Raw genomic sequence first — 13813 nt, 5'->3', positions numbered from 1 at the left:
ACAGCAGCTGGTATCAGAGCTCTTTTGCATCCGCCTTCTCAAATTACGCAGATGAAATGACACATGGATTCATATGAAACGCGTGAAAAACTATGGGGAAGTCAATTTAAAATGAAGAGGAGACATTTTTACGCAAAAGGTGTTGGAAGTAGGAATGAACCACCAAGCAACGTATTCAGTTAACTCCCAGGTTTCTTTCAAGAAACAACTGGATGAGATCTTCAAAATCAATTCGCTACTATTTACTATTTATGATTAAGTACCTCCTCTTTTTTGTAACCTTCGTAATGTTCCTAATTTAGCAGCTTGCGTTTGATCTCTTTCTTGAGGAAAATATACTGAAATACAGTATTCTATTCGAGATTTACACTTATTTGTGCATTGAACTATTGAATTACTTTCCTCGATTTAATTTCTAGAAACAGATGGTATCAATAAAGAGCAACATTTGCCCTGCATTTGCCCTGCAGATTCATTAATGCCGCTCTGTACTTACTGGAAAAAACACACCAAAGCAACTTAAACAACAAGTATTCTGGAGGATGTTTTTTCTCGGTGTCTGCAACACCTCTGTTATTATCATTTTTCATTGAGCCAGATGGATAATCTTAATTAGTCATGTCATTTTGTGCAGGGGAGGGAAATGAATAAATAGGGGTTTAATGTGGAGATGTCACTTTCTCAAGGTAAAGAGAATGGTAAGAATTGTAAAATATAAATTATAATATTTGATCTCAAGGGTAATTTTTAGGCTCCATTGACTGATAACCATGCTTATTTATATTATGGAAAGTTGACTGATAAGTGACAGTATTAAACATTTCTGTGTCATTTCTGCAAGTGAATATTCAATTTATTTATACTTTTGTCTGTTTTTTTTATGATGCATAATCAGCCCTTCATCAGGCAAGTTGACTGTGTGCCTCTTAGTATAGAATTAATTTCTCTGATTAAGTATCAGAGATGTGACAGTTAAAAGACAAGCTACAAAAAAATCCTTTTTCTAAATAATTAGGAAGTATGTGGTACGGTACTGGCTCAGTGGATGCAGATGAGTACTTTTATTGTAAAACAGTAATGGAAATGAGTGGAACAGCACCTTTGTGCCAGAGAGACCATGTGAATTACAATTAAAACTGAAAGAGGTTTCAAGTGCGTCTGAGAATAATCCTGCCTGCATCTGTGAAGGCCCATTTTACCTGCTGTCACCACGGCAACGCGGCCTCACGACTGTTAACCCCTGTCACTTGGAACTCATCCTTCTTTACTTAAACTCTTTGATTTTCAACCACAAAAGCAACAGTAAAAACACAACCCTTTTTAAGATCAGAGATGCAATGTTAGGCCATTAAAATAAGTAGCACCAAAGGGTATTAAAGCCAAACTGTTATTAAATACTCCTCAATAATCAGTTTTAGGAATTTAACCTCGTCTCTAAACACCTTCAGGTGAAACGGTCACTTTTTTAACTTTAAAGGTTAATTTTTGGAAAAGCTCATTTGATTTTTTGGAAAGAGCTAAAGCTCATAAGTCTATATTTGTGAAAGAGACTGTGATTATGTTGACCCATTATTTACATCTTCTAGACAATGTGGGGAAGTTAGTAAGCAATGTTCTTCAAGCTGATAGTGCACAATAAGGGAAACCATCTTAAAAAATAGGAACCTGAAGAGGAATAACAAAAAAACAGCAGAGGAAAAGCAAAGTGTAGGTCGTATGTAAATCTAATATAATACAATGGTAAAAATCCATCAAATGTTTGCAAGCATGCATAGATAAGACCAAACAGAGTCATACAATACATTCTCTTTTATTTTTAAGGCAACTAAAATGTAGGATTTACACTCCTTCGTTTGAACCAATATAGCACAAAATGTACTATAAACCAAGATGACAAGAGTCTTCAGAAACAGCCAGATCTGCCTTATCAAATAACATGTACTAACCTAGGGATTTCTTGATCGAACTAATCAGACGGGCCTACATAGTTATCAACAGAACGAAGAGCTCTCATTGCTTCCTCGGGTCGTCGTCACACAGCCTTGAAGAGCCCATACAGGCAACCGGTGCAGGCAATGAGGGCTCCGCGACGGCTGTTTTTTCACCTCACCGCGCCTCCATGAAAGGTCTGAGCCAGGGCAGAAAACGGGATATCTTCTGGTACACAAAGCCTTTCTCACAGGCCTGTCCCTGGGGTCTGCTCAGGAGGCCCACGAGGAAGGCCACCTGCTTGTGAATAGAAACTACAGGGGCTCCGGGTCCGAAGAAGCAGTTGGCCCTCTCGGGGGAGGTGGTGCAGAACATCTTGTTGGTTAGCAGGCCGTCATGCTTCTCCTGGCACTGAGGCAGGGGCAGGTAGCTAAAGGAACTGAGCTTCAAACTGCCGTGCAGGGCGTCGCCGGTGTAGTTCCACCCCATCACCAGGGCTTTTGACGTCTCGCCCATCAGCACGTTCTCTGCAAAGTCTCTCTCCGGCAGGCAGGGCGCCGCGGCTTGTCTCTTAAACCTGATCCGCTCTCTCAGCTCAACGAGGGCCAGGTCATTCTCCGGCCTGCCTGCCACATGCTTGGGGTGCTTGTGGATGCTCTTCACGTACAAGACCTGCTCCCCCTCCTCATAAGCTATTTGCATTTTTCCTGGAATGGGGGAGAAATCACAGTTTCACTGTGAGGGGAGGGAAGCCCACCTCCTCCTGGCTTTCGTTTGCAAAGGTTTGCAACACCTTTCTCTTTCCCAGTCCCTCATTTGTCCTTAAACGATCTCAAACTTACCTACAACAACCTGAAAACTGCTGAACTTGGTGGCACACTGTGCTGTGGTGAGCACCAGGTTGTCCTTAAGGATGACTCCGGTACAAAACCCATCTGACTGCTCGCTTTTCAACAGGGCCTGTTTCAGGACACCAGACAAACAACAAACAGAGTTACTGAGGGTTTTTTTTCTAGCAAAGAATACACACACTACATCACCTAACTGGAGCTGCCCTCATTAAGAAGTGATTTTAAGAACTGCTTCCAAATTGTACACACTCAGGATTGCATTTAAATATAAACTGAGCACGCTTGGCTAAAGTTCTGACAAAGAACTCCCTGATCAGGGAGTGTGAACAGGTGATCAGTATTATTCTCCTTTGGCAAAAAATCTATTAGCAAGTCCATGTTAGTCTATGCTAGTTCCATGCAACACTGCACATTAGACAATACAGTGTCTCCATTTTCCTCTTTCATCCAATGCTCTATGTATATTCTTTCCATGTCATGCTGAGCTGTAACTGTGCCACAGTTCTCTTATTTTAATATTGCAACGGTCACAATCCTGGACCTAAATTTGGTGTCCTGGCCAAGTTTCCCCCGGCCTTTACTAAACATGGACTCCTAATAATCCCATCTCTCAACTGGCTTCATCGCTCTTGGCTCCTCCCCCCTGAGAGCTGGTGTGTGGTGAGCGGACTGGCGCACTCTGGCTGCCATAAGTGTAAAGAATTATTATAATAATTATTACAATCCTGTGTAACAGATGAGGGCTCTGGGACATACCAGATAAAAACCCTTTTGCAACAGATATAAGATCAATATATTGATCAATTGAGTAACAAAAGTAGGAAATGTGATGCACATGGGCTACATTCACCAAGCAGCATTCCCCAGTCTCGAGCAGAGGGAAATCCTGTGTCTCCTGTCTTATGGTCATCATTCAAGATCTCTGTTTTTTTTCAGGACACGCTTGTTGATATGGCTTGCTGCACATAGTCAAAGTGATCTGCCAGGGGCTCCCCCGTCTGTCAATCTGTGAAGGTGCTGGCTCAGAATGCAGAATGAGTCCTACAGTGCAGCTGGGATGTCAAGAGTGTAGTCAGGTCACAAGCTCGCTCTAGCCAGGTTTATGGAAGAAACAGAGCCGGATTTCCCATTGGGACAGTGCCTACAGTGCCTAGGACCTACGGAAGTTTCAGGGCCTGTGAAGGAGGGAAACACTAGTGACTAACGAAAAACAAGCTGAAACAACAGGCTTGCGATCGACTCTAGGTGCTCCAAATCAATAACCGTATGCTATCTAGCGGCTGTTCTAGAAACTAGAATTATCGGAGTGATGGTCGCTCGACTCGCTCCATCAGTCACATGGTTTAGCAATAGAATAGTTTAAAGTGCATCTTGTCAATTGCCGTTATTCAATCGGCGTTCACCCCTCTTTTTGCACATTTCGGAGTGAACGTGCTGAGGGCCTACGAACACCAAAATCCGGCCCTGGGAAGAGATGGCACTCAATAGGTTAAATGCAGCCAGGCCAGGACTTGGTGTTAGTCCACATTTTGAAGATACAACAACCCCGGCGACTTGTGATGGACCTGTAGGATTACGGCGACAACAGTGGGACACTGGTGATCTGACAGCAATGGGAATCATTGTGACAGGTGGGCATGCTGGAGGAGGGCCACCTGTATTCTAACCAGCTGCAATCAAGCCTCTGGTCACACCTACCTGCCACGGGCACTCGCCTGTGGCACAGGGCAAGCTCACACTACTGCTGTGTGTCTTGATGCTTTGCTCCAACACCCTTGGGTCCTTCAGCCTTGATGTGCTCACTTTGCCACAGGAGAATTCTCCTGCCAGAAAAAAAACAAACAAACACATTTGTGCTGCAATATTGTCTGTTTCCACTGGAACTTTGCGGCAGGGCACAGACTCCTGCCACAAGTCCCTATTTGAACTTAGAGTCATATCTGAGTTGGGCTGGATGGTAGCATTAGATATCTAAATGTTGGTGTGACTAAGTGGGAGGCATCACTTCTCCTGATGCATATCTGTTTTTGAAAGTGGCAGAAAAGCCAGCAGATGTATTTGGAAGATATGCACATGGAGCTCCAGGACTACATTCATAAAGCAGTATCTCCCAGTCCCAAGCAGAGGGAACTCCAATGTCCTCTGGCTTATGGCTGCAGTTGGGCTTTGAGTTGAAAAACTCCATGCTTCAGTGAAGTGCCCTCGATCTTAATGAGAGCTTGTTGGCTGTTTTCAGCACGGACTCAAGTTGCCTGAATTGGAACAACAATAATGATATTGCTTGACATTTGCCACAGAAAAAAAAATGAATGGGAAAAAACCCACAAAATCTGTTAATTCATTCAACAGGTCAATCAGACAACACATGGAGTTCACATGAGCAACACTATCACACCCAGCTTTCTGACACCCCAGCAACCCATTGACAGCTGACAATACTTCACCCCCTGAGCATAAAGATAAGGTGCAACCCTATTAATCTTCCCCTTCTTTAAACTCAATAAAGCTGACAGATCATCTAACCACATGAAAGATCCTAATCTATGGCTTTAAGTGCAACAGAGAATCAAGCTCAACTTGTATGGTAAACTATTCAATGAAGTATAGATGAAATAACAATGGAAAAAGACAAATAAAGAACAACCCTTATCTCTTCATTGTATCTATTCTATACTGTATATCACTCTGCATCTGCTTCTCAAGTGTACTTTCTGCATGAGCCTCTGTTTCTGCCCTTAGGGATTGATAAGGCCGTCCTGTCAGATTTTTACACAGCTCAGTCCAAATCATTCTATTTATTACAAAAGCAAAGCAACTGCCTGTAAAGGACATGTTCAATATCCCTCAGTCAGGGATAGAGATGGCTCTTACCAAGAGAAACACACTTTCCTTTTTCTCGGAGCTCGTATCCGCTGGCACAGGAGCACTGATAAGACTGAAACCCCGGCTGGCAGAACTGGCTGCAGCCTTTGTCCTCATTCCCCGTGCACAGAGTTTGATCTGGGGAGAGCCACAGCAACAGTCATGGTTAATGAAGCAATGAGAGCAAACCTGCTGAACCGATGGCTGAGCAGAACCCGTGTTCTTGCAATGGTCACGTGGATAAAAACAATAGTTTGCCGAGAGGACCGTCTCAGGTTCTTGACATTTCTGGGTTGTTCTGCTGAGAGAATTCTAAGAGTCAGCAAAGACGAATGAGTCAGGAAAGGAACTTGTGCGGTGCGAGGACTGAGACAAAGAGGCCACAGTGTAAGGGACAGGAAGTTCAGTTTGTCTTCAAACAACCACGAACTGGAGAGGAAGTTGTTCAGGGTAAATTAGTCTCTCAGAAGCGACTATTCAGCCATTTCTACTAGTGTGCCACCCCAAAGTGGATCCATCCATTCATTTTCTATCTGCTTCATCCAATTCAGGGTCGTAGGTTTGCTGGAGCCTATCCCAGCAAGCAACGGGCACAAAGTAGGGTACACCCTCAAGTCCATCGTAGACCACACACAGACACAAACACAGACACGCACACTCACACCGAAGGCTTTTTTAAAGTCGTACGGCCCCAGATGGTGCTAGTTCTTGCAAGAATGTTGCAGATTTTGACATAGAGAAGTACACAAAGACATCTGACTGTGCACACGTGATTCAGATCATCAAAACCCTGACCGAGTTGCTGTGGGCCTCAGATTCAACAATCAAGCGTAAACTGAAGGGCACAAATACAAACGGGAATAAACATTTAAAGTGGAGCACAAGAGCCACTTCTTTAAGCAAATGGTTATGGGAATCTAGTACCAGGCTTTCTAAGCTGATACCCTGGCTTGTTTCAATTAACCCTTGGATCAATTAGCTACTAAAAACCAAATATGAAATGATCTCCTCTCCTTCACTTCACTTCCAGTTCATTCGGTATGTGTGTTCATTAATGAAGGGGATTTTGCAGTGGTGCAAAAACAGCATTGTGCGTTAAACCTTAAAACACCTGTGCTCCACTGAAAGTCACCGAGAGTTTGTGGAATACGAAACAGGTCAGATTTCTCCTGCTGCTCACCGGTTTCGCAGTGAACCCCAGAGAAGCCATTCTTGCAGATACAGTCGTACCCCCCTATGCTGTCGGCACACATGGCTCCATTCTTGCACGGTTTGTTTGCACACTGATCCCCGTCTGTGGAGTGATGAGGGAAAGTGGGTTGAGTTAATAACCTATCATGTGTGACCCAGAGGGATCCTCAGATTCCTTCACTCCCAAAGGAGCCCGGTATTCCTAAAACTGCTTAAAGAGAGAAAAGAAAAATGTGCTCAGTGCTCTGGAAAAGTGTACCGAAAGTTTACGTATCCACCGAAAAGGTGGAGCACATGTGCCTCTGTTTTAACATAGTCTGTAAATTCTACCCTGAATTCACTTGGAGATTTCCAAAGGGGGGCAAGGAATTTCGCAGGAAAAGCACGTTTTCCCATTCTTCCTGCACGGTCCTTCTGGTCTTTTTTCCAATTGCAAATAGCCTATTATTGAAATGGTTTAATTGTTGCATTAACTTGGCAAAGGTAACATTTTACAGGCACCGAGACCTTCAGCACAGGTGAGTGCGTCAGTCTAATTGGCGTCATCACTGCTGATGTCTGGCATGAATGAGTTTGATGGGGAAGGAGAGGAATGCAGGGGCTGGTGTTGCAGTCAAACCCATTTCCCGAAAGGGAGAAATGTGCTCAGTCACACAGTTTTGCTGTTGAGGCTAGGGAAAGGTGTTATTGGTATTATATGCTGAATCATATCAGTTGACCTACAAAAGGCTTGGAAACATTGGACAAAAGAACCTTTTTTCATGATCACTTGATTTTGTGGTCATCCCAGCTGTAGAATCCCTTTCTTTAATTTTTCATCTTTTCCATTTGGCCACCACAAGACATTTACTATACTGGTACTTACCGATATACACTGTCCAGAATATGTCCTGAAAAGAGACAGCAATGTCAGAAGCCAGTTCACGTGGATTTCATATGGGCTGGAGATCTTGAACTGAATACATGATGTACATGTGAGGAAAATCCAGTAAATCCAGTAAAAACACCAGCATGCTTTATAATCTCACTCATTTATACTTGGAAGGTAGAAAAACATATGAGATTAATCTATTTTACAGTTACAAAATGATGCAAAGTACAGAAAGCACCTTAAAAAAATAGAGTGACTAGAAAACTCAAGATTCAAGGCTTTTATAGGCTCAGGTGTGTAAAGTTAAATGATATACTTCTACTAGTACTATAATTATGCATTTGATTCCATTCATCCATTTTTGGCTTTATCTAATTCAGGGTCAGAGGGGAGCCGGAGCCTATTTTGACCAGCAACAGCCTGGAGGCAGGGTACACCCTGGATGGCAGGCACAGACACAAACTCAAGCACACTCACACCTGGGTCCGTTTCCCCCAGGAGCTCATTAACCTGCCAGTACGGATTTGGAGAGCAGGAGGAAACCAGAGCATCAGGAGGAAACTCACAGGCACACGGGGAGAACATACAAACCCCACACAGACAGCACCCCAGGGCCCCAGGGCCCCAGCGCTGCGAGCCAGCAGTGCTAAACCATTGTGCTGCCTTTATTATTGTGCCTCATTGTCAACTTGATGTACGAGTCTGGACCGAGCAGAAAAAGGGAATACCATTCTATCTGAACGCGAACTGCAGAAAGTAACACTGTTCCTTTACCTTAACACTTCAGTGCATCCATGCAGCTGGGCTTTCACAGGGCTGCTCTGTGCACTGACTGCAGTTTAGTGAAACACAATGTCGACACTGGGTCTTTGTGTCCGGCACGGTGAGCACTGTTTTGACTACAAGCAAAGAGGGGGTACTTACTGTTCGGTACGAATCTTTGAATATTTCTCGGGCTTCCTCGTAGTTGCACACCTCTTCCACACACTCTCGCTCCAGATTCGGGGGCAGGCTTTCTTCATTCCTGTGATTGGCACGCCTGTGTCTTCCAATGATCCTACTGGCAGTGGCTCTGTCCAGAAACACTGTAACAAGGGAGAAGCCCTCCCCTGACTCAGTCCCTTTACAAAACCTGAATGACTTCACTTTTTTGGTCACCTCTCTACTTTTGCCACTGGTTAGTTTGACATTTGATAATACATGGATGAATAATTGGTGGACGAATTGAGATTTTAGCTAAATCTCCCCTTGGCGTTACCACGGTTGTGCACTAATACAGCTAAAACCCTTGCTGGAAAAGTGAGGCACAGACTGTAAAACCAAGATAAAAAGCTCAAAGCAGAAGAAAGCTCAACAAGGCAATCTCCATACCAAACTAAGTTCTGGATGAGTCTTAGATATGGGAGTGTAGAGCAAGTTGCCCAGCCATGTCGTTTAAGCGGATACCCTGACATCTTTCCAAAAACTCCTGGATGAAATTCTTGGATCAAGTAGCTGCTAACTACCAGATGGGATCCTCTCACCTATAACCATCAATACGTTCTTAACACCTGGGGACATTAACTTCTGTAAGAGGCTCCCTATTTGAATTTGCCCCCCTGGGGGACAAAAGAGTACAGCAATAAATACACCAGCTCCAAAACAAATTCTTTCTCCATTATCTTTGGCTGAGTCTTTCACTTCTGGACTGTTTGTCACTGGATAAAGATGTGCACATTGCCAAGTCAGTGATGCAGTTACTGTCCAAAGCAGTGCTGTCAGTGCACTGTTCAATCCTTCCCACATAGTTCTGCAGCCTGGGTGATTTTGTTTCATATGTATAAGCTCACAGAATATTACTTACTAGCTCCATCTAGTGGTTTTTATTCAACATAACTCTATTCATCATTAACCTGATATACTGTACTTGCATAGTAACATGGTTCCTTTGTACTAGAGTATAATGTGCATTTACCATCAGCTATGAGAAATCAAACCCTAGAAATAAAAATCCATCCATTTTCTAACTGCTTTACCCAGTAAGAAGGCTGCTGGCAAGCCACGAGCACAAGGCAGGGAGCAGTCAGATCAGGACGCCAGACACAGACGCTGCCAAAAACCTGCACACACTCACACCTTGGGCATGTTTTCCCAAAAGCCAATTAACCTGGCAGCATTTCCTCCAGCACCTGGAGGAAAAACGTGAACACAGGGCAAACCTACAAACTCCACACAGACAGCACCTTAGGTTCAGATTTGAAAAAAAACAAAATCTTATCTTAAAAAAAAAAACCTTCATCATTATGGGCAGAATGTCCTCCCTTCATGAAATTAATTAGGTACCTACGGTAACTTATCCACAGTGGAAAATCAGATCATTTGTATTATTTCACTAAAGCAGAATTAAAGCAGAATTCTGGGTTATTTCGGAACTTTCTCAGCATTTTAAGATTAAGGCATTTAAACATAACCTACATTCCACAAGTGACAAAAAACTTCTTCCAACTAACGTCAGCACTAAAACGGGAGGGAAAAATTGATATACTTTGTATTTAGAGTGCAGTAGCAGATAATGAAGACCTTATTTAACAAAGAAAACTAAATATGAAAGATTACTTCGGTTTTGTATTCTGTTTTTTTCTGCTCTGTTTGAAGCTTTTGATGCATCTGTATGACAAAGCAGCCCTCTGTATTTATAAAAGTTGGATCTATGGCACCACTAACATCTAGAACATTTGAATGAGGCCTGGTTTCGCAAGAAAGCTAAAAATCATGATTCATTAACCAGGTGTTTGCTTCAGTTCTTCATACTGGAGCTAAACAAATAAGACACTCTACACAGATTACCTTCCACCTCATTTCAGCAAATAACAACCACAAAGACCTCAGGCTATTTTTTCTCTCAGCAAACCTGTACAGTGTTTACCTTCACCTTTTAAAAAAAAACCCAAATGAAATGGTGCCAATTGGCTTTGCTTTATTTTATAAAGTAGGTTTTTATTAAGTCATCAGTACTAGGCTACTATTATAGCTTAGCTGTAATTTTAATGGCACAGATTTCATGCTGTTAGGACCCTTGTCAGGCAGATACATCTTGAGTGGATACATGGATTTCCAGTAACAGATATCAATTACTGCACTCAGACACCATGCAAAGCACCATGTAACTATGGTAATATGGAACATCACTGCTTAAAAGTAGGTTCAATAAGCATTTATGAACCACAAACAGTATGGCTATGTTGTGGAAACAAGCTGCCCAGCTATGTTGCCAAGGGAGATACCCTGGTTTGGTTCAAGACGAATGAAATCACTTAGCTACTAATTACAGAATGGCCTAGATGGACGTTTCATTTTTAAGACTTCTTTATGTTCTTACAGTGGATAAAAAAATACGATTTAATGGTTTAGAGGTGGGGAGCACACATACAGTTTCACTCATTTAAAAATACACTAATTATACCAAAGATTCATTCACAACTCTGAGGAACTACCACTGGTTCCATAGGAACGTATTATTTACTCTTATAAACCACCTACTTTGCCGTATAAATACGCACATATTCAGGGCTCCTGAATGCATTGCAAGTGTAACTCCCCAACCCCTCACAGTAATACAATAAGCCAGGCTGTTGGTGAACCAGGGCAAGGGTTTGAAAGTACTTTACGAAAGACTTTCATCTGACAAAGACTTTCAATGATTTTTGTTCCACTGAAGAAATCTGTTTGCTAAAATTGAAGCAACGAATCAAAACCTCTTTTCCACATCTCTGTTTTCTCTTGTAGGATTTGCACCTTTCTATTTTCGGCGGTTACTTGCAGAAACGGAAAAACACGCTTGAATATTTCTAGCATTATTGTTCCTGCCTTTGTTGTAATTGTATCGGAGGTGTCAGACTTGTAATCGTATGCATTGCTTTCTTTTGTATCTTATGGAAGACCTTGCAAACTCTATATGTCACCCTAAACATTTTGGAGGCAATAGCGAATAAATGAAAAAAACAAACAAAATCCTGTAGTTTCTTAGAGTCACAAACTAACCTTTTTTCTAGAGGAAACATTACGGATATAATTACAGTACTATAATAGAATGAAGCACTATGGAATAAATGTATGTTTACAACATATAGCAAGTTTGTGCCTTCAACAATTAATTATACAGGAGACAATACTTCTAAAGTACACAACAAGTGGTGTAAGCAATGTAGGCACACTTTGTTGTAAAGGGAAAAAAAGAAATGACCCTTTTTCTGAAACTTTTCTCTAAGTCACAACAGAAGCCACAATAGCTGCACATTTATGCAGGAAAGACAGACTGTGCACTGCTCATTTGATTAATTGGATCACAAATTAAAATAAAGCTCACCTTTTGAATCAAAGAAGCAACTAGCTGGTTTGATGTTCCATATGATTTTAAATTCAAAGTGTAAATTTAAAACCTGGGAGAACCCATTGCCGTCATTGCGCAACAAAGTAAAGGCATAGTCATCTATCGAAATTCACTGCCACCGCATTCTAAATTTCAAACGACAGTACAAGCCTCTCTATCAGATTCACACATTACCTTTCTGTGCATCTTGACTTGTTACACAGCTCAGCATTAAGGCTACAGCCAGACTGATGATTAAGGAGTCCATTTTTGTTCTGCTGTATAGCAGCTTCAGTGTATCTCTATATTGACAACAAAGAGTTCAAAGTTCCTATTTCCAGCAAGGCCAATATCCTGTTTATCTACCATTTCAATGACTGACTGGGGACCCCAACCTATAACTCTTGATTTTCACAGCACAGCAGTGGCGTAGGAAAGAATCAGCTGAACAAGCGATGAAACATGTTCTATGTTACACAATTCTTTGTACTGGTGATTGCTATCTTAAGCTGGTTTCCACTGAACTGTCCCTCTGACAGTCACGGGGACTAAGAAACAAAAAATTAGGAGAGGCAAAGTTCCACTGAAAATGAAAATGTATTGTGGCAACACACACACAGAGCGAAGCAGGTGGTTTTAATAAGTAGTGAAATCACTGCCTGTGATGCTGGAATAAATACTACAGAACCTCGCTGGGCGATCACTGACACTTCTAATGCAAATCCAAGTAAAAAGAAGTTCCCACCTTGTCTCAGACCTGATAAGTAGGTTTGAATGCTATGTTAGCAAAAGCACTGTGACAGGTACTGTAGTTACCAACTATTTCTGGATTTTACCCCAGCCCACTTCTTCATAACAGGTTAATTTATATTCAGGGCATATTTATAAATATGGTTTTCTCTTAAAAACGTTAAAAGGCATTTGTAATTGGTATCCACTCTGTACCAGTTTCAGAACTGCCCTCATTCAGATGTGTTGCCTGAAATGTCACCATTTTGTTTGTTTGTTTGTTGTTTGTTTTAATTATATTGCGACATCACCAAAGACACAACACCCTCTCCCTCCTTTCCCTTTTCCTAACAAAATGGCTGGGAAGCAAAACACAGACTAACGAGTAACTGCAGAGGCTCCCATAATGACCTTCTGCTTCACAACTCACAGTCTAGATTACACACTTTTAGTATTTAAAAGGGGAAATACAGTATAAACCAATCAATGTATTATCAAATTGTTACTTAACACCCACATGATCTAACCTGATTTATCTGTTTTTTGGGGGGATCAATTTTAATTGAGTTATAAATAGGTAAATAGGTGCCTCTTGTTTTAGAAACTGAGCAAACAGAAGTTTTGTGGGTGTACAGAACTGACTGCCCATCCCCTTTGGTGAAACCAGTACCCTGACTTCTTGCTGACACAGCTGTGCGAGATTCTGGGATGGGCAGAATGTCATTTGTAACCTTCCCAGTGTTCCCACGAAACAAAGTTGCTCTTACAAAAAGGAGCACATCCATCAACAGGTCAGGGCCTTGGCACGAGTATACAGCAGCCAAGCACTCATTAGAGAGCAAAGAAAAATAACTCTTCACTTTCTTCTTTCTTTCTTTTTTCCCCATTAGCCTGTTACTTGTACAGACAGGTACTCTGTTGATCTCAATTATGTTCTTTGTTTTGCTTTATTGAGCGAGAATATTTCTCTTAGCAAGCCAGTTAACACTTAACAAGTGTTTAGCATGGGTACCTTGCAGTGCTGGGGCCCTG

The 13813-nt window shown here is 42.0% G+C and overlaps 1 protein-coding gene across 1 annotated transcript; it reads right to left on the bottom strand.

The window, feature by feature from the left end:
• Positions 1-1696: 1696 nt before the first annotated feature.
• On the bottom strand, positions 1697-12403 carry proza (protein Z, vitamin K-dependent plasma glycoprotein a). Its single transcript, XM_088612542.1, has 8 exons — positions 12248-12403; positions 8629-8789; positions 7699-7723; positions 6823-6936; positions 5652-5780; positions 4479-4603; positions 2772-2889; positions 1697-2636 (listed from the first exon to the last, which is right to left on the bottom strand). The coding sequence occupies exons 1-8, from the start codon at positions 12318-12320 to the stop codon at positions 2107-2109; spliced, it is 1275 nt and encodes a 424-aa protein (XP_088468668.1). The 5' UTR covers positions 12321-12403; the 3' UTR covers positions 1697-2106.
• Positions 12404-13813: the final 1410 nt, after the last annotated feature.

This window comes from Lepisosteus platostomus, chromosome 19 (assembly GCF_059453375.1).
Source record: "Lepisosteus platostomus isolate fLepPlt1 chromosome 19, fLepPlt1.hap1, whole genome shotgun sequence".
Taxonomy (NCBI): domain Eukaryota; kingdom Metazoa; phylum Chordata; class Actinopteri; order Semionotiformes; family Lepisosteidae; genus Lepisosteus; species Lepisosteus platostomus.
The sequence above is the reverse complement of the archived record's forward strand: the minus strand, read 5'-3'. Positions and strand labels throughout refer to the sequence as shown.